Source organism: Falco rusticolus, chromosome 3 (assembly GCF_015220075.1).
Source record: "Falco rusticolus isolate bFalRus1 chromosome 3, bFalRus1.pri, whole genome shotgun sequence".
Lineage (NCBI taxonomy): Eukaryota > Metazoa > Chordata > Aves > Falconiformes > Falconidae > Falco > Falco rusticolus.
In genome coordinates, this window is record NC_051189.1 from 104804876 (window position 1) to 104829658 (window position 24783).

A 24783-nucleotide genomic window follows, 5' to 3' on the forward strand; every position below is an offset into this window, starting at 1 on the left:
CCATGGCGCCCCGGGAGCCCCACCGCCGGCGGCAGGGCTCGCCCGGAGGCGCGGGGGCTCCTTCGGGGGCTCCTTCGGGGGCTCCTCCCGTCCTGCCTGGGGTCCCAGCGAACAGGGCGGACCAGCCGCTGAGGTGTCGCTCCGAGCCCCCTGCAAATCCAAACCTGCAGCTCCGCGCACAAACCCACGGCACCAGAACGCGATCCTGGACCTGCACTGGCTTGGGAAAACGTTCTGGTGAGTCTATGCAGACAGATTAAGCCTTGCGGTCTGGATAAAACAGAAATAAAACAAACTCTGCTAGCAGGTGTGGAACAATTCGTTAGTGTAGCAACGGGTAACAGAAAAAGCGTTTCCATGGTAGCAGCAAAAAAGAAAAGACTTGCACCAGAAAGGCTGAAGGATTGCTGTCAGGTCTTTTTTGTTGGTTTTTGGGACCTGCTACGCAAGCAAGCAGGAGTCTGACTGACTGTCGGACAACAGGTACGGCAGAAGCAGTGTCTGTAGCCCAACACAGCCAAATGGCCCCGAAACACTCTGCTTCTTGCAAATGAAGCCCAGCTGGGTTCAGTTGCTAGAAGGCCATCCTTGCATTGCTGAAAGTCCATCATTGCATTATTCACAGAATCACAGAATCGTTGTGGTTGAAAAAGACCTTTGAGATCATCAAGTCCAACTGTTAACCCAGCACTGCCCAGCCCACTACTGAACCCTGTACCTAAGCACCACATCTACGCGTTCTTTAAACACCCCCAGGGATGGTGAATTGTTCCATGTTACTTAGGTGGCACCAGCAGTGACCACCACAGGGCTGACACTTCAGCTTGGATTATACTCCAGAGAAGCATGACTGGCACATTCAGACCCAGTTTTCCACCAAGACCCAGAGAAGGTAAACTCCAGCTGGTGGTGAGCGGCACGGTCAGGGACCACCTTGTCTCTTAGAGAGGCCCCTGGGTTTGGCAGCTGGCAGAAGTGAGGCCCCTGGGCACCTCCTGGCCCCGGCAGTCCCAGATTTCTCAGTCAGCTGCGGGCCACGCAAGCGGTGGGTGAGGCTGTAGCGAGCAGCAGGATGCCTTCAGCCACCCACTGTGCCTGAGCCTGCACCGCCGCCTCGCTGGCCACGATTGACTTGTCTGGAGAGCGAGCGACTAAATGGAGGGCAGAAATTCCCGAAGGCGGCTCTTCATCTGTGCCTGTCAGCCATTCCTGCATGCCAGAAACCTCAGTTTATTTCCACCTGCAGAGCGAACACCCATGTTTTCACACCAAGTCCCTTATTGCAGAGTATGTGAACTCGCTGAGCCACTGAATACCAACTCATCACCTGCTCCTGTACCAGCATGGTCCTGGAGCTGTCACAGGATCATCCAGCTGAAGGTTAAACCACCTCATCTGCTTATTACTGCGTATTTCTGCGGTCTCGCCCACTAGCAAACTTGCCATCCAGTGGTGTCAGATGCACACTTACTGGGGGTGGCATCACAGGACTGATAATCGGATAGCGCTAGTCAACAGGAACAGAGAGGTCTTTTCCTGAGAAGTTATGATACGTCTCTGTAAAGTAACAAATACAACAGTGCTCCAAGGCTGGGCTTACAAAACCACAAAGGACCATTTTTTCCTTTTTACTCAAAACAACCTGCTTCTCCATTACTGGCTCAAAACAGCCTCTTTCCTCCAGCATTCCTTCACGTCATTCTAAGCCTGTGCTGCTGCCATTTTTAACTTGGTGCGTGTGACTGATTTTGGATAGTCTGTGGGATGGAGGTAAGTGCTGAACTCATCGAGGCAACGCAGGTCAGGAATTATTCTACTAAGAACATCAGAGCTAGATTTCAGGATCAGCTCCAGTTTGCAAACTCTATTGCTCTAATGTGGATAGGTAGCACCATGAGGCCCTTGCGTGGGAAATACTTTGCTTTTCAATAATACAAAACATTTCTTGTTGGATGCTTCCTAAGTGAAGAAAAAGCCCTGTCAGGGTAATGAAGTGCTTAATTAAAAGTACACTCAGACATGCAAATGGCCTTGGATACTCTGACTTCTAAGAGAAATGTTTTAAAAGCCTTGTCAAAGCTTTAACAAAACAGTTCTTGGGAGCCCTTATGAACAAAGCAATGAGAGATAAGGCAGCAAACATTAATGAGTAAAAGCCCTAGACTTACCTCAGGGTAAGACCATTCTGGTGAATAATCTGTCACCATGAACAAGCGCCCACTCTGCTGTAGCAACCCCAAAGTGCCTTGTGCTGCAGCTGCTGAGACCACCTCAGCCACATGCATGTACGCCATCGTGCTGGCTCCGTTCTCTGTGCTGCTGAGCTGCATGTTGGCTTGCTGAGGACTGCAGCAAGGAATGCACATTTCAGCCTGGTTGTAGGTTGCTCTGTTACTGTCTTCAGGCTGAGACAGTCCGGCACTGTCACCTGACACCAGCTGGTGTCCATAAAGAGCATTGCTCCCACCTTCTACTGATATGAAATCATTAATTAGATCAGAAAACTGGTTGCTGAAGGAGATGTCAAAGTGGTCCAAGTTAAGCTCCATGTTGGAGGAGTTATTTAAGCTGGGGTGGGCCACAGGATAGAGTCCTTGTACCATGTTTCCTTGGAGAATAGGGAGATTGTTCCCATTCCTGATACCCCCGTTGGCCTCGGGCTGCAAGTAATGCTCTGTACTGCAGGCTTGAAGATCCCCTGATTTAAGTAGATTTTCATTCCCTTCTGCCTGCTGGGAGGTCTCCATGGGAACTTCAGCTTCTGCAGTCATTGCCTGGAAGTTTGCTTGGAACTGCATGAGCTGGAGAGAAGAGGTGGACTCTATTCTGGTTTCCACTGTGCCGTTACAGTTGGAAGTAGTTTGGGACGAGGACTCTGTTTTCACACTGGGGATTCCTAACGTGTTCACAAATGAGCCACTTGTGTCATTCAAATTGTTGTGAGCGTTTTGCTCAAGGGGAAGAGGTTTGCTGGCATCCTGCAGAAAGAAGCTGGGGGAAGGGGTCTGATGAACGTGAGGGCTCTGGACGGTCTGATTGAAGCTGGAAGAATAGTCCTTGTTGGAGTCAATGGCACTGAAGTCCATCTGCTCCAGGGTGGTACTTGGGCTCAGACCTCCTCCAGATGGAAGCAAACCTGAACCAGTAGTGAGGGTGAGAGTGTTAGATGCAGAAGTGGAGGAAAATGCTTCTTTGGACATCTGTTGTTCGAAAGATGTGTCCTCAGTTTTAATTTCTTTTGTGAGGGTTGTGTTGAAGTTGAAGCTACGTTCCGTTGTGGGTGACTGCCTTATGTTGGTACTGATGCTGTCACTTTTCATACCTCCTCCACCATAAGTCTGCCCTTGCTTGGGATTGTTAAGAAAACAGTCCGGGTCAAAATTCATGGTGGTTTCTGGAATTTTTCTATTTCCATCTAAAGTTGTGGAGAGCACAAGTTCCTCGGAGACCGTGCTGGGTAGCATCGACAAGCTCTCTGAACTGCCAGTTGTTGGAAAAGCAAATTTGTGTCCATCTGAACTCACAGCAAGTACCAGTCCTTGTGCAGCTGCATCTGAGGACAGAAGGTGTTGATTTGGGCCAGAGGTGGGTGACATGGTATACACAGCTTCACTGGTGACTTCCGACATAAATACGGTGGCACTTTGTGACAAGCTTCCCATAACTGATGCTACAGCCATACTGGACACACCAGTGACAGCCGGGCTATCTGCCATATCCGGGTCGCTATTTAATCCACTGCTGATGGACACAGGAGAATTCTGGGTCGTGTCAGGGACCTCCACCTGGTTGGTGGAAGAAACCTCAGTGCTGTTTTGATGGAGCAACACTGGTTTCGCCACTTTGCCGTTCCTCTTCTCTCGGCTGGAGGCCTTGCCATGACTGTGCTCATTCTTGCCTTCAGAGACATCGTTATTTTGTACCTCTGAATGAGCGCTGTACCCACCTGTCCTTGGTTCGACCTTTGGTGATATGATGCGATGTTTGGCACTGTTACACTTGTGATGCACACTGCTTCCTGCCCCTGTGCCAGAAAACAACATTTGCCATTCAGTAGATAAAAAATTAAGGCAATGCTAGCTGCAAGTGTTACGGCTGTAGCAAAGGAGAGCCGTGCTTACGCACGCCTGTGTGTCAGAGTGAATGAGCACACATACAAGACAGCAAGCACATACATGAGAGAGTGTGAGGGACCTTGGAAATAAAATTAGTTTCTCGCCAGTGCCAGACTGACAGCTCCCTTTCCATCTAAAGCATAAATCCACTGCATGCAATGACAGCCACCGGGCATGACTGCACCCTTCCCCTTGCCCCACCTACCCCTACTTTAGCACCTACCCCCTTCCTCCCTGCCCTGATCACACAGCACATCAGAAGGAGAGGAACTGGCATCTGCGACAGGTTTTGGACTTATGTACGTGTGCCTGTTCTCAGTGCAAAGCCTGCAATGCGAGGGCTGCTGCTGTCAGCTGTGGCAGAGTTTCTGCCTCGCAGGCCCTGTTTCATCTGCACCATGGACATAACCTCAGCCCCCTGTGACACAGACGCTCAGCTCTTCATGCTGGCTGACATCGGGTGGCTTGACAATCGCTTGACAATCGGTGGTTTGGATGCTGACTGGCAATCTGGAGGTGACAGGTGCTATATCATGCTCCTGTCCTTGGCATGACCCTGGTGCCTAGATTGCAACCCTTATCTTCCTGTCATCATTATGTCCATTACAGCTGCCAATCAAATTCTTAAAGAAGCTTTATTAAATTATTAAAGCAGCACAAAGAAAGCTTTCCTTCCCACAGGGATGGTGATGTGTTTCTCTTGTTCTAAGCTGTTCATATGCTGGGAGATAAAACATTTTGTACTTTGAGATGTCGCACCCAGAGTCAATGATTGCTATCGGAGTGGCTGAAGAACGCTCAAGCAAAGGTCACCAGAAGACAAGCCCTCCCCTGAGTTCAGCCAGCTGGTGCCTTTACTGGCCCGACAGAAGATGAACATCCCCCGAGTTCCTGGGAGCTTGGAAACCAGGTAGGATGAAGTAAACACTTCTGCCTGCAAAGACATCTTAGCCACAAACTGGTACAGGGACTGCTTTTGTTGTTTAAAGAAGAACAGTCCATGAATTTTTGATGTTTCTTTCTTTAATTGATCCATTTTCCCTAGAATGGAGTAAGAACATTAATTATGGTACTGTATAATGACTAAAGGGGGAAAGAAACCTCCTTCTTACAGCTAATGGCTACAACTGCAAATGCCATCTTCTGGGTAACATAAAGCGTCTGTGTAGCCGCTGCAATTTGCTAAATCTTTTGTCCCTTGCCCTTGAAGGGGAACTTCTCTATTATGTGCTCAAGATTTGAATCAGGTCACTTAAAGTAGTTCAGGACACTGCTTTTGAGACTAAATGCAATATTAAATCTCTCTATTCTCCGAGGCATAGAGATGAACAGGAACAAGGGAGAGGCTTTCATGCCGCCGTCTTTGCGGATGACAGTAAGGAATTGGGAATGTATGTGTCAATGTGCAAGCCGTTACAAAACAAAGCAATACTGTTATGTTAAGAAGCATGCAGCAGACTTAGCACAAGGCAAAACATCAAAGGGAAGAATAAAAGGATTCATGTTCAGATCCGCAAGCCTGGATCAAATGCTGAGCCTTAAGGGTTGAATTTTAATACAAACTCAGGTATTTCAGAGGTCATAATTCTTACTTAAGTCTTGATTGTATAATGCAACTGCCCAAAAAAAGAAGAAAAAACAAACCCTTTGAAGCAATGACAGCTTTCCTCTATACATTTTGCTAAAGACTCATTAAAGTGTCATATATTTTACTTGACCAAAGTACTAGGAAGGGGTGCCCTTAAAGCAGATGAGTTGGAAAAGTGAATCACTCAGCTTCCCACTCTCTCTATAAAATGATAATACTAAGGATGCCATTTCTTGCTGTTGTAGTTTCACTCAAAACAATGCCATCTTCTTTAACAGGAAAAAAATCTCCCACATTTTCAGGATACCTAAGTAAGACCTCTTTTATCCTGGTGATACCTTGTGATTAACCACCTGAGCCCATTTTCTTCAGCAAAGTGGGCTGCAGGGCAAGGAGTTCAGAGGGTGAAGTTGGAAGAACATTAAATTTTGAGGCTTTGGTAACAAAATTTGAGCACGTAGAAGAGAATATGCCTGTCTGAGCAGGTCACATACAGACAGCATCTATTAGAACTTGCACATTACAAAACACTGACATTTTTTCCAGAAGTTCCAGCTGCATCTTCTTGTGCTCAAGACTTCTGTCACCTCTGAGTTCACTGCGTCTCAGCATTTCATGATACAACACTTTTAGGTGCTTCAGTACTACAAACCCTACTCCAAGTCTGGATTAAGCTGTGATCATTTTGTGCCCTCCCAAGGTACTCACCCAAGGTACCAGTGCAAAGACAGTTGTGTGTCCGAGGCTGCGGTTTGGTCTGGTGACTATCAAGGATCTGCTGCACAAGCTGTTCCACCGAGAACCCTGAACTGCTGTTTCCATTGCTGCATGTCCACTTAATGCCATGAACTGCAAAGAGAACAGTAAAACTTCCCATCAGAAATGTGCCAGAAACCATCAAAAGCTACTCCGAAAGAACAGCAGAAACCCATTCCTGCTGCTTTTTGCCAGAACTGAAGGAGAGCAATAAAAAGCAACAGTAATGGTTGTTGTTTTACTATTCTCTGCTCCCTGATATCCATAGGCTTCTAACTAGGATTCCTGGATGAGGTACATACAGAGAAAAAAAATCTCAGTAGAGTATCTTGCTCTGCTTCAGTTTGCTGTTAATGGTGGGTCTTGTAACTAGGCTGAAAAATTGTAAGGACTGCCTAAGCAGTGCATGTAACCTTCATTAAAAACCTGAAAGCAAGAAAATACTTGTGTTTCATCAAAACAGAACAGTACAATTCCAAGGAGCATTTTGGAATCTTTTTCTGTCTAATATGAAAACAAAATTACTTAGCTTTATAATAAAATCAGCAATCAAAAATATACCACTATAACAGCAAATACAAACCTTTTGCCAGGTCTTCATTGTCACACCCTGGTGGGCAGCAGTGAAGACTGACTCATTTTTGGGGAGTCACTAACAGACATTGTGTGAGCTTCTCCTCAGCCTTGGACAACTTTTTAGTAATTTGGGAAAACAGGCAGGAGGGTGACATTACAGAACTAGTTGCAAACTGAAGGTCTTCTTCCTTGGCTTCTCTCTCAGACTGTTAGCTATTTAAATAAGAATGCTAATCCGCATGCACATAAATTACTTGAATAAAGGCTCCCTCTCAGAGGTTTTTTAGATGCAGAATTTCACCTAACAGTGATACTCTCAACCTGACTTTCAATGGAAGTAGCATTTATAGAATATTTTCTCCATAACAAGTGACTCAAAGCATCTTCTGTCTCCTTTAACATCTCTCTAAGCAATTTATATGTGCATATTATTTACTTATCCTTTGTGTGCACTAGAGCTCACTTGCAGATTTTGGAAAGCACTGGTTGGTGGCAACATTTCCAAGATGTCCCCGTGCCTGGCAGCTCATGCCTGAAGAGCCGCTTCCTTGCACGAGTGTGTCATACTCCAGCAAAGCAAGTTCCATGGATGTTGTGTTCTAAACCCCCTAAACAGAATATGCTGAATCAAAGTCAAAAATCCTACAGACTTCCCTTTGTAGGATTAAGCACTAAATACACAGATCACTGCGTGGTGAAGGTCCTCGATGTGAGGTCGTGAAATACTGCCAACAGCACATCGGGCTGATAATCCCTCTATAGCTAGACTCTGCAGACTCTGGAGCGACAAGCTGTAAGCTGCTTCATGCAAGAAGATCAGAAGCAAATGAAGGCATGTTTATGACACCTAATGACCATCGTCAAAGAGGCAGGATATCGTGTGAATCTCCTACTCTCCTCTTCAGTGTTCCTTATTTAGTATGTCATAAGCAGCCGGCAGAACAGAGTTCCTGGATCTGCTCTGTGAAGCAGTTTTATTGCCTTTTCTTTATCACCTGTTGCTGTGTTGCCTCATCACCCACTAATGTTACTTTGCCTAACAGCATCTCATCTTGGTATAGTTTTATATTACAGAATCTGTATTTTTATTGGCCAGGCTGGATAACTTGCAGAAATATTGTAAATAAGGTTTACAAGTATTCTTCCTCATATCACTGTTTAAAGTGCTGCAGTTAGTTTAGTAATGAGTCCCTCTATGCTTGCCTGACAACCACATTTACTGTTATCGTACCCAACAGATTTTGCTTTCTAGTACGTTCACAATTTTGAATTTCCTCTTAACGCTCAGTATCTGTTATTATGTCTAAGTTTAAGTTCATATACACTTACCACTTCAGTACCTTCACTCACATTCATTTTACTGTTCCAGGTACATTATTCTGTCACATGTGATGTTATGCCTAATAAGTGATGTTCAAATAGCAGTTTTGCAAAAAATACATTGGCAGTGAGATTAAAGTGCAGTAACGTATTTGGAATACTTTCGGCTGTACTATATAAAGTTACTGAACTGTAATTATTACGAAGAAACTTTTCACTAAGTTATTTCCGGTTACTCCAGAAATGCTTTGCTAGAGAAGTGAGCTCACACACGTGTTACTACGCATAGGAAGTCTGTTTTACCCCAGTATGTCAGAGTTTGTGCCCTACTGCTGCTAAATCCTGCGATGAGTGGCATGTTACAGGGGGCAAGTCTGGCAAGTGAATCACATCTCACGGGTTGTGTATTCATGATGATGATTCTTAAGTCTGAACCAAGCTGTGAGGTGGAAGCTAGGAAATAATGGACGGCTTTGTAGTTGGATACTTATAGTACCATGCCCATTATTTTCAGGTCCTTCCAGTATAACCAAGTCCCATCACGGATCTGTCGCTGCTAGGAAAGGTCCTTCTCTAGCCTTGCTCCAGCTGATCCTAAAGGCTCCGGCTCCAGCCTCTGTCCACCTGGTGCCACTTCTTTTAGTGCTTATGCTCCCTGTGTGTTATGAAGGTCATAAAATAAAAAGCCAGTGAAGGGTGACAGATTGAAAAAAAAAAAGAAAAAAGAATGTCTGGATGCTTAATGCAAATGATCTGCTATCTTGGCACATCCAATATGCAGATTTTCTCCCTCCCCCTTTTACAGAAAAACTCCTGTGAGCTGGTGAGCTGTTAGTACTGAATACCAAATACTATCAAGATGGCTTTTAACGTGTCATGCTTGGCTTCCTGACACATAATGAATCAGCAGGAAAGGAGATTTCTATAGGGAAGAAAGTGCAATATGAAAGGAAGGTTAATAAAAAGCATACACACAGAGTCTTCCAGTTTCTTAGCAGTTCAAAAAGTGAAATCACAGTAGAGCTACATTTCATTAAATACAGCCATAATGTAGGAACAAACACACACACACACACAAAAAAAAAAAAAGGAAAAAATATTGAAGCTTAACAGAAATTCTGGGAAGTATTTTCATCTGGATTTCTGTTCAGTCTCCTCCTGCACTTCCTTATAATTTAAAATGAAAACTGTGAACTGCTCCAACACTTTCCAGTGATACCACGAATGGGTCTAAAAACTGCTGCATTACAACAGCGTCATATTCCTTGCCACGCACCCTCTGCACAGCGCCTGTAGCACTGAGGTGACAGAGCAGGGCGGAATTACTGGTATTTCACTGGGTGCTTGAAGGAGAGAAGTGAGGCTGGAGGAAGGTCCACAATTCAGACTGTTAATGCTGCTCCTAGCAGAAATACCTCCAATCTTTTGTGAGTATGGGCTCACACCTTTCTTCTAATTCTTCCCTTTTGAAGAAAAGAGAATAAAAATGACCTTCCGATATTGGCCCAGTGGCTCCCCATTCATTAACGCTGTCGGGACTGTGCCCAACCATCATGAGCAAAGGAATGAGAAATCATCTAAATTACCAGCAAAAAGGCAGCTCACAAGCCAAAGCAAACTCACACGCAGACAAATATTATTGTTCAGGTTTCTTACAATGGGCCGGTTACTTCTGTCTTCTGCTGCTGGTGGTACTCAGACCTCTGCAGCTACCAGGTCTGCAGTCCTCCGGTCTTGCAGATACCTTCCTCCCCCCCATCACTCTCCACCACTTCAAGCCTACCTTGCTGTCTCACCTTCACTCTAGACCGATCATCATCAGTGGCTAAAACCCTGACCATTTCCCTCTCTGCAGTCTCCTCCACACTAAGCAAAACTTGTCTCTGAAATACCTTCCCACATCTAAGTCTTACCGTTTCACTCTTTCTGAATGCTCTTTGGCACTTCATCCATTTTATGCTTCCTATTTTGATTCCAAACCTCTTGCTCTTCTGTATTCCATACATACAATGCAGCTTACATGTACATGTTCACTCCATAATGAAGCCATTCCCTATACCCTGCGTGCTGCTCCTTTGCCCCATTTTGACAAGTAAGGGCCCAGCTTTTGTTTTTTTGAGTAACAGTGGTGACATCCCCCAGATGAGACAGATAAGTTGGATAGACCGACAGAGCTAGAATGTTTGGAATAATCAAGGTCAGATTTCTGTTCTTCTGTCCCTCTTGATGTATTCCAGGTGGCCCGCTGCAAACCCCTGTGTCAGAGTTCTGCCCTCGGCCGCTCCTGACCGATGCAAAATACTTTAAAAATCCTACAAGTGCTGCCGGTAGTGCGAGCGGGTCCTTTGTCCTACGGCCCTGGGAAGGAAAGCCCTCGTGCTTCTCCTGCTCCTTCAGCTTTGACACCGAGAGGCTGTTTCCATGGCGATGGTCAATTGGAAATGGCAGCCTTGTCCCTTCAATTTTCACCACATTGGTGTTGACAGAAGTAAAGGCCTCGCTCTGATTTCTCAGTTCGGCTGGCGGAGATTTCCATGAGATTCATCCTTCTGTACCCAGGTGCCCACATGGAATTCAGCTTGGGTTTTCCAGCTCTGCACTTCCACCCATCATTGCTTGGGAGGAAAGGTTTCCCCAGCCTCGCTGGGCAGGGAAGGTCCCCTTGCACATTGCTGCCTCTTCATGACACTTCCTGAATGTAACATCTTCCGAAGGACTCGTACAGGTGTTTCAGCCGTTCCTTAGAAAGTCATCTTTCCTCCAAGTCAGACCTTTCCGTGAAGGCTCGCTCAGGTGCAGCGGGACGCTCCGCAGCCGGAGGGAAGCGCGGGGGTCAGTTGCGCCCAGAGGACCGGCGGGACGCGGCTCCCCGAGGCCGGGCTGAGGCCTCCGCGGCCGGGCTGTGCTGCAGCCATTTTCTCTCCCAGCCGCCCGGGGTTCAGGGCTGCTGGCGGGGAAGCGCAGCCCGAGGCCGGCTCCCCCCTGCTGTTCTAAGCCACACGCGGCACAAACCCCTGATAAATGGGGCGTTCTGGCCTCGGTGCAGCGGGTCAGGACAGCGTCGCTACTGCCCCGCTCCCTCCCTCAGGCCTGGAGCACCCCAATGGCCGCCCCTCAGCCGGGCAGGGGGTCCAGGCCCCCCGCCTCCCAGCTGCAACCACCCGCCGCCGCTGCCCAAGCTCTGCCTCCCCTCAGCAGCGGGCCCCCTCCTCCGCTTGCAGCTCAAGGGCATCAGCACCAGCACCAGCACCAGCACCAGCACCAGCACCAGCACCGCCGTCCTGCGGGCCCGGCACCCGCTCCGCGCCGCGCCGCCAGGTGGCGCCAGCGGATAAGGAACGAGCGGCGGGCCCGGCCCGCCGCCCAGGCCCGCCCCCCTGCGGCCTTTATTTATTTATTCCCCCCCTAATTATTTCCCAGCGATTTGAGTGAAAAAATAAATAATCACACCCGCCACCCCCCCCCTCAGCAGGGTGCACGAGGAAGCCCAGCGCTTCCAGCTCTCCGGCTGGGTCCCCGGCAGCACGGCTCCGGTCTGGCGCACCCCCCCCGCCGCAGCCCCCTCACCGCACCGGGAACAACCTGCGGGAACTGCCGGGAAGGGCGGCCCCGGGGCGCTCCGGGAACCGAGCCCGGCGGCTCCTGCACCTGGATGCTAAGAGGGGAGATAAAACACTGAGGAAGAACAGAACGTAAAGGGTGGTGTGCCCAGGGCGTCCTCAGAGAGGGTCTGCAACTGCTGCGCCTGGTTAACCCCCGGCTTTGGGGACGGTGTTTAACCCCCGGCTTTGGGGACAGTGGTTAAAACCGGCTTTGAGGAACAATGGTTATCACCCGGCTTTGGGGACAGTGGTTAACACCCGGCTTTGGGGGGACAATGGTTAACACCCGGCTTTGGGGGAAAATGGTTAACACCCGGCTTTGGGGGACAATGGTTAACAGCCGGCTTTGGGGGGACAGTGGTTAACACCCGGCTTTGGGGGACAATGGTTAACACCCGGCTTTGGGGGGGCAGGAACCCATCTGGTTCAGCTTTCCTCAAGGTAAGCCGCACTGCTGCCACCGCCCCTTCACGCCGGAGCCATCGTCGCTGGGCTGCAGCCGGTGGGGTTATGTCACTGCGCTATTCCCAACGTGCCCATCGCCGCTCTCATTCTTTTGACAAAGTGGAACTCACCCACCAGGAAACCGCGTGTCCCCAGGAGCAGCCATACAGGCATGGGCACAGGCTCCTCTGGGGACAGAAAGGCCACCATGGATCTAAGAGGGAGAGGGAAGGTGAAGTGCTTGCCTGTGAGCCACGTTTAGAGCAGCGCACCTGCAGTAACGAAAGGGTTAAGAGATGCATCTTTGTGAGGAGATGAGGAACCCAGCGGGTAGCTGATACTGGCCATGGGTGGCTGATACTGGCCACGAAGCTGATGTGAACAGTAGGCACTCAGAGCCCGAGTGGCCGGTGGGATATAAGAACCTGTCTAGCACGTACTATTGTATTGTTGTTATAATAAAACCCCCACAGGTTATTATAGTAATACATAAATACTATTCCAGCAAAACCAGACATCTGCATTCCTAAAACCCAGACCCTTTTTAACGAATCTGAAATTATGTTTTAGGTGGAGGTCTGCTGGAACCAAGCTGACAAGCTTCAGTTTCCATGGAGGGTTACTTTGTAGCTTTGACAAACTGGTTGGGAAACAGTAAAAATCACCCCATGTAGCATTTTTGTACAACTGATCTTTTAGGATTAAATATAAAAAACTCTTTAAACACAATTACTGAAATTGAACATAAATTTACGTGAAGATAAAAACACCCAACGGCTCGATTCTTCAAACCATATTAATGCCCATTACTGCTATTTAAACTTCGTTCTGAGTTACAAGCGTTTAATGGCCTCTCCAGTTGTGCCAATGCCAGGATGCAGTTTCAGGTCACCTCCAGGAGTCCCAGATCATTTCATTTATGCAGACAGAACAGAGTCGGTGACTCCAGGGAGAGGCAAGAGCTGCCTATGCCCAAAGGTGTTAAGTCTGATGGGTGCCACGTGAAACCTCCAGCTTCCCCAGCTGTGGTTGCGTGCGGGCGGCACGAGCAGGAGCAATCAGTTTCCAGGCAGCAGAGGAATGAAAAAAGCTTTTTTCCAAAAGAAAGACAGCTCTTAATTATAGTGGACCTGAAACAAGGATTGCAACGTAGCACCAGCTGTGAGCTTGTAACTCATACTTTGCCAGCTGAGGGATGAGAAAGCCAAAAGGGGATGATTTGGAGAAACCCCCAACATGAGCTGGCCCACAATTTGCTGATCATATGGAGTTTATATACAGAATTCTGCTGTGCTGGATTCTGCCACTGCATTTTGCTTTTACCACCAGATGCCTCTAAGGACATCTGCTAGTCTGTTCAGTGAAATCTCAAAGCAAGACTGTAACGGGGCACAAGAGGGGGGGAAATATGAAAGCAATGCCAAATTGAGGCCCATTCTTCATACCAGGCATCCTGAAATGACTTACAGGTGTCTCGGACAATGCTCCCACAGAATTTTCATGTATTATCACTATTCATTCTGCACAAATGTCCCAAAAGAAGCAACACGCACGATGACCCTTTTGAAACAGACAGCCGACAGTCAGGTTATCACAGGTCTGCCACCAGGAGCAGCGTGTGTGCTCCCTGACCACGCTTACACCTCTAAGACCGGGTGCCCCATCTCCTGACCTGGAAGGAGAGGGGAATCATCCTGCTGGACGTCATGAATAGTGCATCCAGACCTTCCAGGATCTTCTGCTTCAGTCTCAAGGACCACCGAACTGAGGTCTGACTAGCCAACAGGAATAGCCCAGACAGGACAATCAGGAGGTCATGGATGTCCCAGTGTGAAGGCAGGTGACAAATACATCACAATTAAATCAAAAATCCAAAGCCATGAAAACTGAAATCAGGCTGATTAATTAATTGATTATTTCGATTGGAGATGCTGAGAAAACCCCAAATCCTCAGAGCATCTGCAGTGAGTGTTTACCTTTGACGGATGTTCAGATGGGTTTATTTCAGTCTCTTAATTAGTTCACAGACCAGCTATGCTATGTTAGAACAAGTTAATGGTGCTTCGATAAAGCCCTCAGAGCTGTATGGTCACCTGGAAAAGGAATTTTTTCATCCACAACCACCAGCACAAGCACAGTCACAGCATTAGGAAAAACCACTCTGGAGCCAGCCCAGAAGCTCTGGGTTCGCAGAAGTCTCCTTCAAGACCAGGACAGGAGGAGCCACCTCTCAGCAGCCCCGACCTCACGGCATGGCTCTGCTCATGGAGGTGATGCGGTCTGGCACCAGGAGCCGTGCCTGTCCTGGATGCCTGCTGAACACCTGCTGAAGCCTGGACTGACTTTGGGATGATGCAGAGGGGAAGGAAGAGGGAACCAAGTGAATTATGGATGCAAGAAATGTGAGCAAACTCCCTGCTCATCCCAGTCAGGGTCTCTCTGCGTTTCAGGAAAAACAGTTTGATATATTTGTCTGGCTCGGACTCTCAGACTGATGCCTCTCTCCCTGCCAGCCATCTGCCACATCACTTTTAGTTCTCCAGGCACACACGGCCAAGAGAACATGTTCTCAGCCTTTGGCTGCCATACCACTGACTCTCCACTATCCTAGATTCAGATATAAAAGCTCTAATACCTGAGAGAGGTCAAAAGCTTTAATACCTGACCAGTCCAGGCTGAGTAGGACTTGAATAAACAGCACTTGCTCTCGGCGAGTCAAGAACTGGATGCCGTCACTAGCCTCTGACCAGGAGGAGGCATGTGCCCTGAAGGCAGAACTAGTATCAGCTTCTCCTCATAATTCTGAATGACAGCAACGGTCAGGATTGCAAAAACCTCCCTGCAGGTACAGCATTTGGCCTCAGACCTCCATGCACACCCTGGCTGTATCATCACTAACTTGTCTTAAACATGAAATTCTTATGAAAGATGGCAACTAAGAAAACAAAAGAATCAACAAAAATCTCACACAGCTTCCAAGTCCAGAGGAATAAAACTAGATGAATGGCAACACAGAACAGGTAAAAGGGTGAGGCTGTCACTTCAGCAACACCAGTCATACCACTTTGATTAAGTCACTGACAAATCTGCTTTAGGGCAGAGAAATTTGGAAACATCAGGCAATCAAACTGTGAAGTCTGTGCAAGAATGTGATTAATGCAAAAATGTGATGAAACTAATGTGCTTGGCTCCAGAATTTCATGGCACACCCAATACTGGAACCAAATCTGATGGCTTCTTGGCGAGCAGTGCCCCTCTGTGTTCCCTGAACATGGTTATCTGTGTCCTCTTTGTTTTCTAGGTCTGATCAGAATCCAAAGCTTTTATTTTAGCTACATTTCTAAAGATGCGTTTCTCAAGATATGTACCCATAAACAAAGACGTGTACATGCATATAGACACTGAATAATTGTGCAGAATTTCACTCTTCCCTCCTGAGACATAAAAGAGCCAAGTGTTATTAAATTTACGGCGAGTTCGTTGTAGTTTTCACATAATTTTCTTGATGCACTGCAGATTTTTTAACAGGCTGCCACTTCCTCTCCTGTTTAATGTTAAGGTACTCGTCCAGTCTCAGCTACACCTTCAACATCTTGGATTTCTGTCTAAGGTTATTGGTCCCAGGGGCAACATTCTGTTTAGCAAATGTGTCATTTTCTCTCTTCTGCTTGTCTTCTGCCCTCCAACTTTGCGTGGAAAAGGAATACATGGGCCTGCAGAGCTCAGGATGCAACAAAGGAGCCGTGCAAACATAGATTATTAATGCTGCAGTCAGTGTGAGACTGATCTTTCACTAATGGTGGAGACACGTCAGAATGCACTTCATGGCTGTGACCTCTAATTATAGAAAGCTGGGCATGACACCAGTGTCCAACTGGGGGCAGGGGTGAGGGAGAAAAGCAGACCTGGTCTTTGTTGACTCAGGTGCAAGCACCTAGATTTAGTATTGTGGCTCCTGCAGTTAATTGCTCTTGCTTACAGATCCAGGTTATGCATAATCTTTCTTTCATTGCAAAAAGATGTTTGCATGCACACTGGGACATATTCTCCAAGGGAAGACAAAATGTAACGGTGACATGGAAGAAAATATCACACTCCAAGGCAGATGCAGAGAGGTCCAAAGGACCACCTGTTTGCAGAGCAAACTTCCTGATCACTCTGCCCACCTAAGCAGCCTTCTCTTCAGACTGCAAAAAGTTTACAACAGTAGTAAACGAAACCCACCCTGAAACATTCAGCTCCACAGAGTCCGTCTGTAAGCAACAGCAACCTGTTTTGATGTTGAACCACAGGAACATGAAATGCCTTTGGGGGAAACCTCTCTGCCAGTACCGCAAAGGCTCTTTGCAAGCGAGTAGGTACCTGCAAAGGGCGCTTGACAACGCAAGACCATAGGTACAGTATTTTCCAGTGTGTGGAGGGGACCTTTTTTAGGACAAGACCTTTTTGGCACAGTCTGGGTAGCTCTCATACCACGCATCCCAGAGGCATTGAATATTGGGAGGAAAGAAAGTGCATGCAGATGTAAGTTGAGTTTGATGGTGACAAATGACTCCTTCACAGGGATGGTTCGTGGCAGTGAGAGACATTATATTCTAAATTAACCCTTTGCAAAGCAAAAAAGCCTCCAGATACTCACACATCGGTTTGAGCTGTCCGATGAGTTCCTCTTTTGTCCACTTTGCCCATTCCTTCTTGTCTGTGTTTATTGAGCACAAGATGGGGCCGCATGGTTTCCCGCAGTCCTCAATGGCAGGGACGTTCAGGTAGTGCACCAACACGATGTCTGGGTTCTGCAGGGCATGGAGAGCAGAAGTTACATCGTTGGGCCTCTCCCCCACTCAGGGCTTTCTGCATTTATCTTCCTAATTAAAACTATGGCAGAAAGCATCATAATTAGATCCCAGGATGTACCAGCTTTCCCCAAGATTGGAGCTGTTCTTTAAAAGAGGCGGCAAAAGACGAGGCAGAGGTGGCACACAGCTTCCCCCATCCCGACCACCCTTTGCCTGCAACTCTCCTGCTCCCTGTGTATGCTCAGGGTGAACCTTTTCTCCAACCCATACAACACCAAATACTTGCAAGAGTCCTGCAAACACCAGTCGTGACAAACACCATGTAATTTGCTTTGATTTAAGGGACCTGTGGTCTGTTTGATCCAATGTTTTCATCAGTTCTGGTCCATATTGGGCTATTTAGAATATATGGAAATTCACCCGAGGACATCAGTAACAGCCACGCTTTCCTATGGCCACAGGGAGAGGGAGGGAAGAGCCAAGGAGGCTCACAAACAGCATTACAGAGTGCCTGAAGGACAGGCTCTTCTTAGACAAGCCCAAAATTTCTTGTCTTTTGAAGATTTTGCAGCTTTGCGATGCAAACAGCGAGCTGCAGAAGGTTGGGAATGGAAGAGACCGTGTCCTTTGCAGAACTGCTGCAGAACGACTGCAAGGCACTCGCTCCTGAGGGGCTGTTCAGTGCTCCCCTCTCCCCCCGCGCACCTTCCGACGGGGCTGACAGAGGGGATGCAACAGCGCTTTGACGCACTGCGGCGCCGTCCCACTGACACAGACGCTTCAAGTAGGGAGCTGAGCAGCGTGTTACCACCCTGTGAGTAAATGAATCATCTTAACAACAGCAACAGAAACAACTCTGCTAGTTTCCCAACAGCATCCCAGGGAGATTGTACAATAGATAATAACAAGATTGAGAGGCTGCCTTCTTTCCCTTAAGTCATTTACTCCTAAGTTCACCAACTTTAATGACTGCTTTGGAATTATTTATAAAAATAAATAGGATAATGGTGTAATTAAAACTCTAATGTTTCATTAATGCTGTTAAAGCCCTGTTCTGAGTGGGAGAGGGAACACGAGCCATCACTCGTTTGCAAAGGTTGCACTAATGGGAGCACTTGCTTACGAAACCCGCCAAGGGCTGGAGCAGTATGTGGACACCCGCACTGAGGAAAGACCAGCAGAAGGGAACTTCTGACGGGCAAACCACGGCACTGAAGCCAGGCACGGCGTGCTGGGCAGCTGCACCTGGAGCCAGCCCGGGCCAGGGCAGCGCTCGGTGCTGCTGGCTGCGGGGGTCACCACGCACCCCGTCCCGTGCCCTGCGCGCAGGGAGCACCCTGCAGGTCCCTGAGACAAGGGGGCAGCTGGTTGTGTCTCCCAGCTCCTCGAGGCTTGCCAGGATGGTGCTGACAGCTGAAGGGCCACCCCTTCACGTGGTGCCCACACACAGCAGCATGACAAGCGCGGCAGCCCCCACGGATGTGCACTCCCTCTGCCCACACCCTCTTCATGCTGGTACTCAGCAGGGCTTTAGTAACCAGACGTGTCCCTCTGCCCTTTAAATTAGGAAGACATGCAAGTGGGAACTTGCATTTTTTCCCCTCTATGGATGGAAACTGCAAGCAGGTGATTTTCAGTGAAGATTCAGTGAGATTGCAGTGTCAAATTCTTGCAGTCTGCATTAAAAAGAGTTGCCTTGCCCAGGGAAGAGGCAAGAAAACCTAGTAAGAAACCGCTAGCAACTTATTTTTGAGCTTTATTAGAAAGCACTAAAGCAAAGAAAACCATTGTTTCTTTTATTCCTGAGATTCTCCTGGAGACAAACAACTGGATCTTCTATGTTCAATTTTTACGTATTCAAAACCTTCCGTTTCAGAGGGCACATCCACCCTGGATGAGAGACAGCCAGAGAAGGACTCATTAAACCACCGTATCCTCTCTTTCCACACCACAGTGCAAATCCTCAGGTTACTACGCAAAGTGGAGCCACATTTTCCTTTCAGCTCTCCTGTTTTACCCTTTAAAGGTGATGGAGGTGACAGCCAGGGCTCCCAGGGAATTAACGGGGCGGTCGAGCTGCTTCCAACACAGGCAGACAGCACTGCTCAGGACTGGGGAGGTGATGAAGGGGAGGTCTGAAACATTACGGTCCTCATGCATAATTCAGAAAAGATTCAGATAATAAAAATGATTACCTATATACCCAAATAGTCTCCATCAGCTAATTTAACGTAATTAGTGGTTTAGATGATGAAGTAATAAAAAGTAATATGCTTCAGAGATTTCGTGTAAAGACACCTCTTGCTCTCAGAGAAGTTTCAAAAAAGAGAGCAAGGACACGCTGCTGCTGCGGCGTTGGGTGACCTGGCAGTTCTGCAGATGCTTCTTCCTTCGTTTCAGATAAACTGTATTTTTCACAGCCTGATAGTGCCTGTTAGTCACCAGCCAAGTCAGGACAACGGGGCTTCCTGACTTCACTGCAGTGGAAACAAGTGGTCCTCAGTGGTGGATTGGCACTGGAATTTATACCTTTTATAAATAAAAGCATGTAACATAAATAGAGAGCCAACAGGTTTGTTCCTTATGTCTACATCTAAAAGTTGACCTCAGACTGGCAAGTCTCACAAACACCAATCTATGTAGTAAACGGAAATGTTTTGACACAAATGAAGAGAATACGTGTGTTTTGGGAAACTGTATCAGCCGAGAACCACTGCTTCTTTGTGGAGACCTACCAGTAGAACAAGAGACATGCGAAAGACTAAGAGAAAAATTACAAGCATAACTTCCATGTGGGAAACCTGCCAGGACAGTGGACATGCCATGGCAGAAGCCCTTCCCTAGCAGTGGGGAAGTCCCACAGGGAGCCCTGGACTGGCTGCAGACAGCTTTGGAAATGTGCCCATTGGAAAGCTGCCCGTAATTTCAGTGCCCAGAGCCTCTGCAGAGCTGCTCCGCTTCCCACGCACCCGCGTCAAAGTTGCTGCCATCTGTCCCTGACCTGGGCAAGGCTCCTTGGCACGCAGCACCCGAGGCATCTAGTCCTCCTCCTCAGCAGAGTCTCCTCAGGGTGCTGGAGGAGGACTTTGTTCCACCACCCCTGGTGCTGTAGGATAAGCAGGAGATGGCACAACAAGTGGTTAAAAAACGCCACAAAAAGCTGTTAGCTTTGATAAAAAAAATGCAGCTGCAACATCTGTCTGACTCTTGTTTGCAGCTTCATCAGCACTAAGTGGTCAATAAATCAGACTGGCATGGTGTTATGTTTCTTCCATGGCTTAACTGTTACTCTAGTGCCAGTTCTCATGAAAAATGAAGGAGAAAACCTATGCGATAGTGAAAGTGTATGCATTATCCAGAAAGTAATAATAGCGCGTAATGGCGCTGCAGACCTCCCTCCCAGCATGATCGCTGGAGCAGCGATGCAGCCTCCCTGTGCTACCCACGACACGCTATTTAAATTAACCAAGTAAATCAGCTATTGTTTGTTCCACCAGCCCACTCCATGTTTGTATTTTTCACATTAGCAGAAACACAAAGCTGAAACACGCTGGCCTGCTCCAGCTCCCCAATTCCAGCAGGTGGGGAGGGCAGAAATGCGAAGAAAAGAATGGACAGCCTGGGAAGGGCTGATTAATGCTTGGATGGAGGAATGGCAGGTACCAGCAGCCCTCCAAGCTGGCAGGAAAACCTTTCTCCTGTTTCAGCAACTGCCTTCTGCTTGCTGGTTACTACCCAGTCAGTCCCCTACACAAGGGGAAATCTCCCTTCTCAGGCAGGGCAGAACAATCACAAAAAAATCTCCCCCTTCTTGCCGTCCTCCCATCCCGAAGCATGTTTGGTTTTTTTTTTTTCCTGTTCTTTTTTTTTAGAGAAAAAAAAATGCAAGCAAAAATCAAAAGCCATTTCTGGCCAGCTTTCAGCTGCTCTTCAGCTGTTCAGCAATGGCAATCAGCTCAAGGCTAAATCTCACTGGCAGGGGCTTCCAAATCACCGATGACCACAGCTGAAGATATTTTATTTTGAAAAATACCTCTGAGCTGGAAGTTTTGCATTTGTACTCCCTGCTGGAAGGATGAAAGGAAATAAGTCATCCTCAGGGATGATGAGCATTGGTGAATTTAATCCCAGCCACCCTGCAAGGAAATTACCCCCAAATAGAGCCCTGGGCGGCGGGAGCAGTAGCCATGGGCTCTGTGCTGCTGTGCGGCCAGCTGCCCTAGCCTTCGCTGGCTACCCGTGTTATTTCTGTTGTGTCAAACTTGCCCAGTACCATGCATTATTAAAAACGTGGAAGGTGAAACCAGCCTTTTCTGGCCCCAACAGCTAAACCACAAAGCAAAAGGGCAAAAGGAGCAGAGGAGTGTGGCAGGGAGATGCAGAGGCGGCTCTTGTGCCTCTTCCCTCTCCTTTCACCCCCCACACTCTAAAACATGGTTTTTTTTTTTTCTTTTCTGATGGCTATTCATTCACAAGGTTTACTTTGTATTCCTCAAACCATCCAAAAGATTGTAAAGGAATCTCGGCTTTCTGGGAACATAATTCACCTCTGTGACTGTGGGATGACTGGATTAATACCCAACAAATTACCACCCAGAAAAAGCTAACAGAAAACTGTTTCCCCAGTTTTGGAAGGCTGACGTTACATGATGCTTTGGTACCCAGAGGTAACTCGGAGACAGGTACTGGGAGCACTTGTGTATCATCATCTAAAAACAAACCAAGGAATGAAACCATTCCCAGCCATATGGAGGTGTGGATGACAGAATCTTCGGCTATTTATAGCAGTGTCTATCTGGAGGGTTTCCTCTGTATTTTTAATGCTTTGAGAGCAGAACCTGGGATACCTGAAGTACAAGGCATGAATACACAACACGGACACAGAAGTAATGGGATTTTTTCCTTTCCAGAGACCAAATGCTAGCTTTGGGCAAGATTACTGGTTTGAATCCCAGCAATTTCTTTATCCTTGAACTAATTTCTAATTGAGGTCATGCTACAGTAGGCAACCTGGCGGCTAAGGCGTTAGAATACATTAATCTTTCACACTAACAGTGAAAACCACAAAGTCTAACACTGACTTTAACTGCACAACCCATTGCCTTAAGTTATCTTGAGCTGGGCATGTTTAATTAGGGAGAACGAGACAACAGACACATAGCACAGCCCTGGCACCTGGGAGATGAAGCACCGGAGCACCTGGAAGAGAGGGGGACCCCAAAGCTGGATGCAAAAGCAGAACGTGTTCTGCAGAGCAGGACCCCTTTTGCTGGGAAATCCATTTTAGCCTGTACAGCTCTTGGAATTAACCTTCCATCCTACGCCTCCAGCTGCGTGAAAGAGCCGGTGGAATTTATGCCCCTTCAACAGCTTCCTCAGGAGGAGAGGACACCTGGGGTCAGCCAGGCAGAGAGAGACATTGGTGCATACATGGTTTCAAACCTGGCTAAATCCCCCCCCTGATATGCACTGGCTCAGAAGAGGTTGCTAGATGTCCCTGTCCTTGCCTGGGCACCAGGTCCCTCCAGGGCGCTGGCCATCCCCTCCATCTCCCCCCCAGCCACATCCTGGCCATGCCTGGAGTCACACCCTATGGATACCACAGCTGTCTCCAAAGGTCAGTCAGCCCGCCACACCAAAACAGAGTCATTTTCCCAGTTTTTCAGCCCAAAGAGTTTTGAGGGTTTTTTGTTTAAATTCACTAATTTTTGAGACAAGAGACTGGCGACAGGCCGACGCAGCTCCACGCACCGCAAACAAGGGAACAATGAATTGTGAAGGGCTTAGAAAGCTAAAAAATTATTTCAACCCTCATGTAATTATAAGAGTGAGATTTCCTGCAATTGTTTTAAAGGGAATCAAGATTTAATAGGGCTGTATGCTTTATAACGTGCTCCCCAGTTCCTCTTCAATACCTTGGTAAGGGAAGACAGAGTGTAATCAGGAAAGTAATTGTACTCTGTTCTACATTTCATGTCTCAAAAGAACAACTAGGGGGTACAGAGCCACTGCAGGGCAGGGTTTGGATTAGAAAAATACAGGTTTTCCTTTTGTTATTTTCTTTTTTAATCCCTCTTCCCCTGGGCTGCTCCTGGTGTCCCTGGACAGCCCCTATGTTTCTCACAATAAGAAACACTGCCTGTCCCATCCCTGTGATGCCAATGACATGGGCAAATCCCCGTTGCTCTTCAAGAGTGCTGCTCTTGGATCCCTAACAGCCAGCCAGCAATGAGCATCCTTGGCTGCAAGGCTGACTTGTCCTCCATGTGCTGGCAGTGACACCTGGACACGAGCGGGGGCGAGAGCCCCATCCCGAGCACCTTCTCCTTGAGGCCTGCAGAAGCATCGCCCATGCAAGATCTCCAGCAGAGCCAGATGCAGAGGATCCCACCAGAAAATCTCAGGAGAAGGCAGCTGGGGAGTGGGAACGGTTAAAAAAAAAAAAAAAAGTTTTTTTCCCCCCCCCCTCCTTAAAAGAAAGGTCCAGGGTGGTGTCCACGATTTAGCAGTACAGGTGGTTTGATTTGCATCGCCCCCAGAAACAAGCAGGGTGCTGCCCAGGGGGAGTCAGGAGATCCCTGAATAAGCTTTTCTTTGTAGGTGAGCCTGGCAGCAATCCCGTGGGGTTACAAACAGCACATGGATCAGCCCGGTCATCATCAGGCAGCATTTAAATAGTGCAAGCAGCAAAGTAAGAGAGTCTTAATATAGAACAAATACCAAATGCTTACTAATACATCATCAAATGTGATATATTTGAAGGTATTTTATATACAAAGAGCTGCCTCTGAATACTCCTGGGGATCATGTTTATTTAACATGCACTTTGAAAGATACAGAAAAATACAGCGCTGTAATTCCTGGCCTTCAAAGTTCCAAAAAGAAATTGATTTCCGAGTTGCTTATTATCTTTCATAGCAATACCTCTTCTGCTAGTAAAAGGTATAACAGAAGGACAATACTGCACTGCTAGAAGCATGCAGCAAAATAAAACAAAAGGCACTTCTCTTTCTCATGCAGGTATTACTCTTCCGGACAATAAAATTTCTTTTCATCGGTGTCACTGCTCCCAGCTGGAAGCTTTAACTTACACTGGCAGCTGACAGGGACAAGGTAATTCTGCCACAAGCCGGGACTGCTTTTGTTTATCTAGAAACATCCAGCAGAGCCGGTGGCACTGATGCAGAAGTCCCGTGTCCTGGTGCCCAGGAACAGAAATGTGGCAGGGAAGTCTCCCATCCTGCTTATTGCTCGGGAGCAATGAGCCCACCAGAGACCGTGAGCGTGCTCACCTGGGAAGGGCCAAAGAGACCTGAGTCTTGGGCCCCCGAAGGCTCACGGTGCCGGCAACACCCAGCCCATGGGCACTGAAGAGCAGCGTGTCCCTCTGCTGCGGCACCTGCCACCGCGGCACAGCTCAGCTCCAGCCTGCAGCGCCTGCAGGGGGGTTTCTCTGAGAACAGCGGCGGGCTCCAGGCTTCAAACCACAGCACAAGGCAGAGGAGCTGAAGGAGCAAAAGCTGCTCTTGCCTCTTTCAAAACCATGGTTTCACTGTTTTCCACTCGATCCTTTATGACTGTACATC

The 24783-nt window shown here is 47.7% G+C and overlaps 1 protein-coding gene across 15 annotated transcripts in view; it reads right to left on the minus strand.

Moving 5' to 3' along the window:
• CAMTA1 (calmodulin binding transcription activator 1) overlaps window positions 1–24783 on the minus strand; it is a 323364-nt gene that overhangs the window by 47104 nt on the left and 251477 nt on the right. For all 15 annotated transcript variants that reach the window (XM_037379737.1, XM_037379724.1, XM_037379725.1 and 12 more), the window contains 3 exons: window positions 17041–17194; window positions 6412–6552; window positions 2169–4024 (listed from right to left, as the gene is read on the minus strand). In XM_037379737.1, the coding sequence (XP_037235634.1) occupies window positions 2169–4024; window positions 6412–6552; window positions 17041–17194 (2151 nt within the window). The remainder of the gene's footprint in view (window positions 1–2168; window positions 4025–6411; window positions 6553–17040; window positions 17195–24783) is intronic.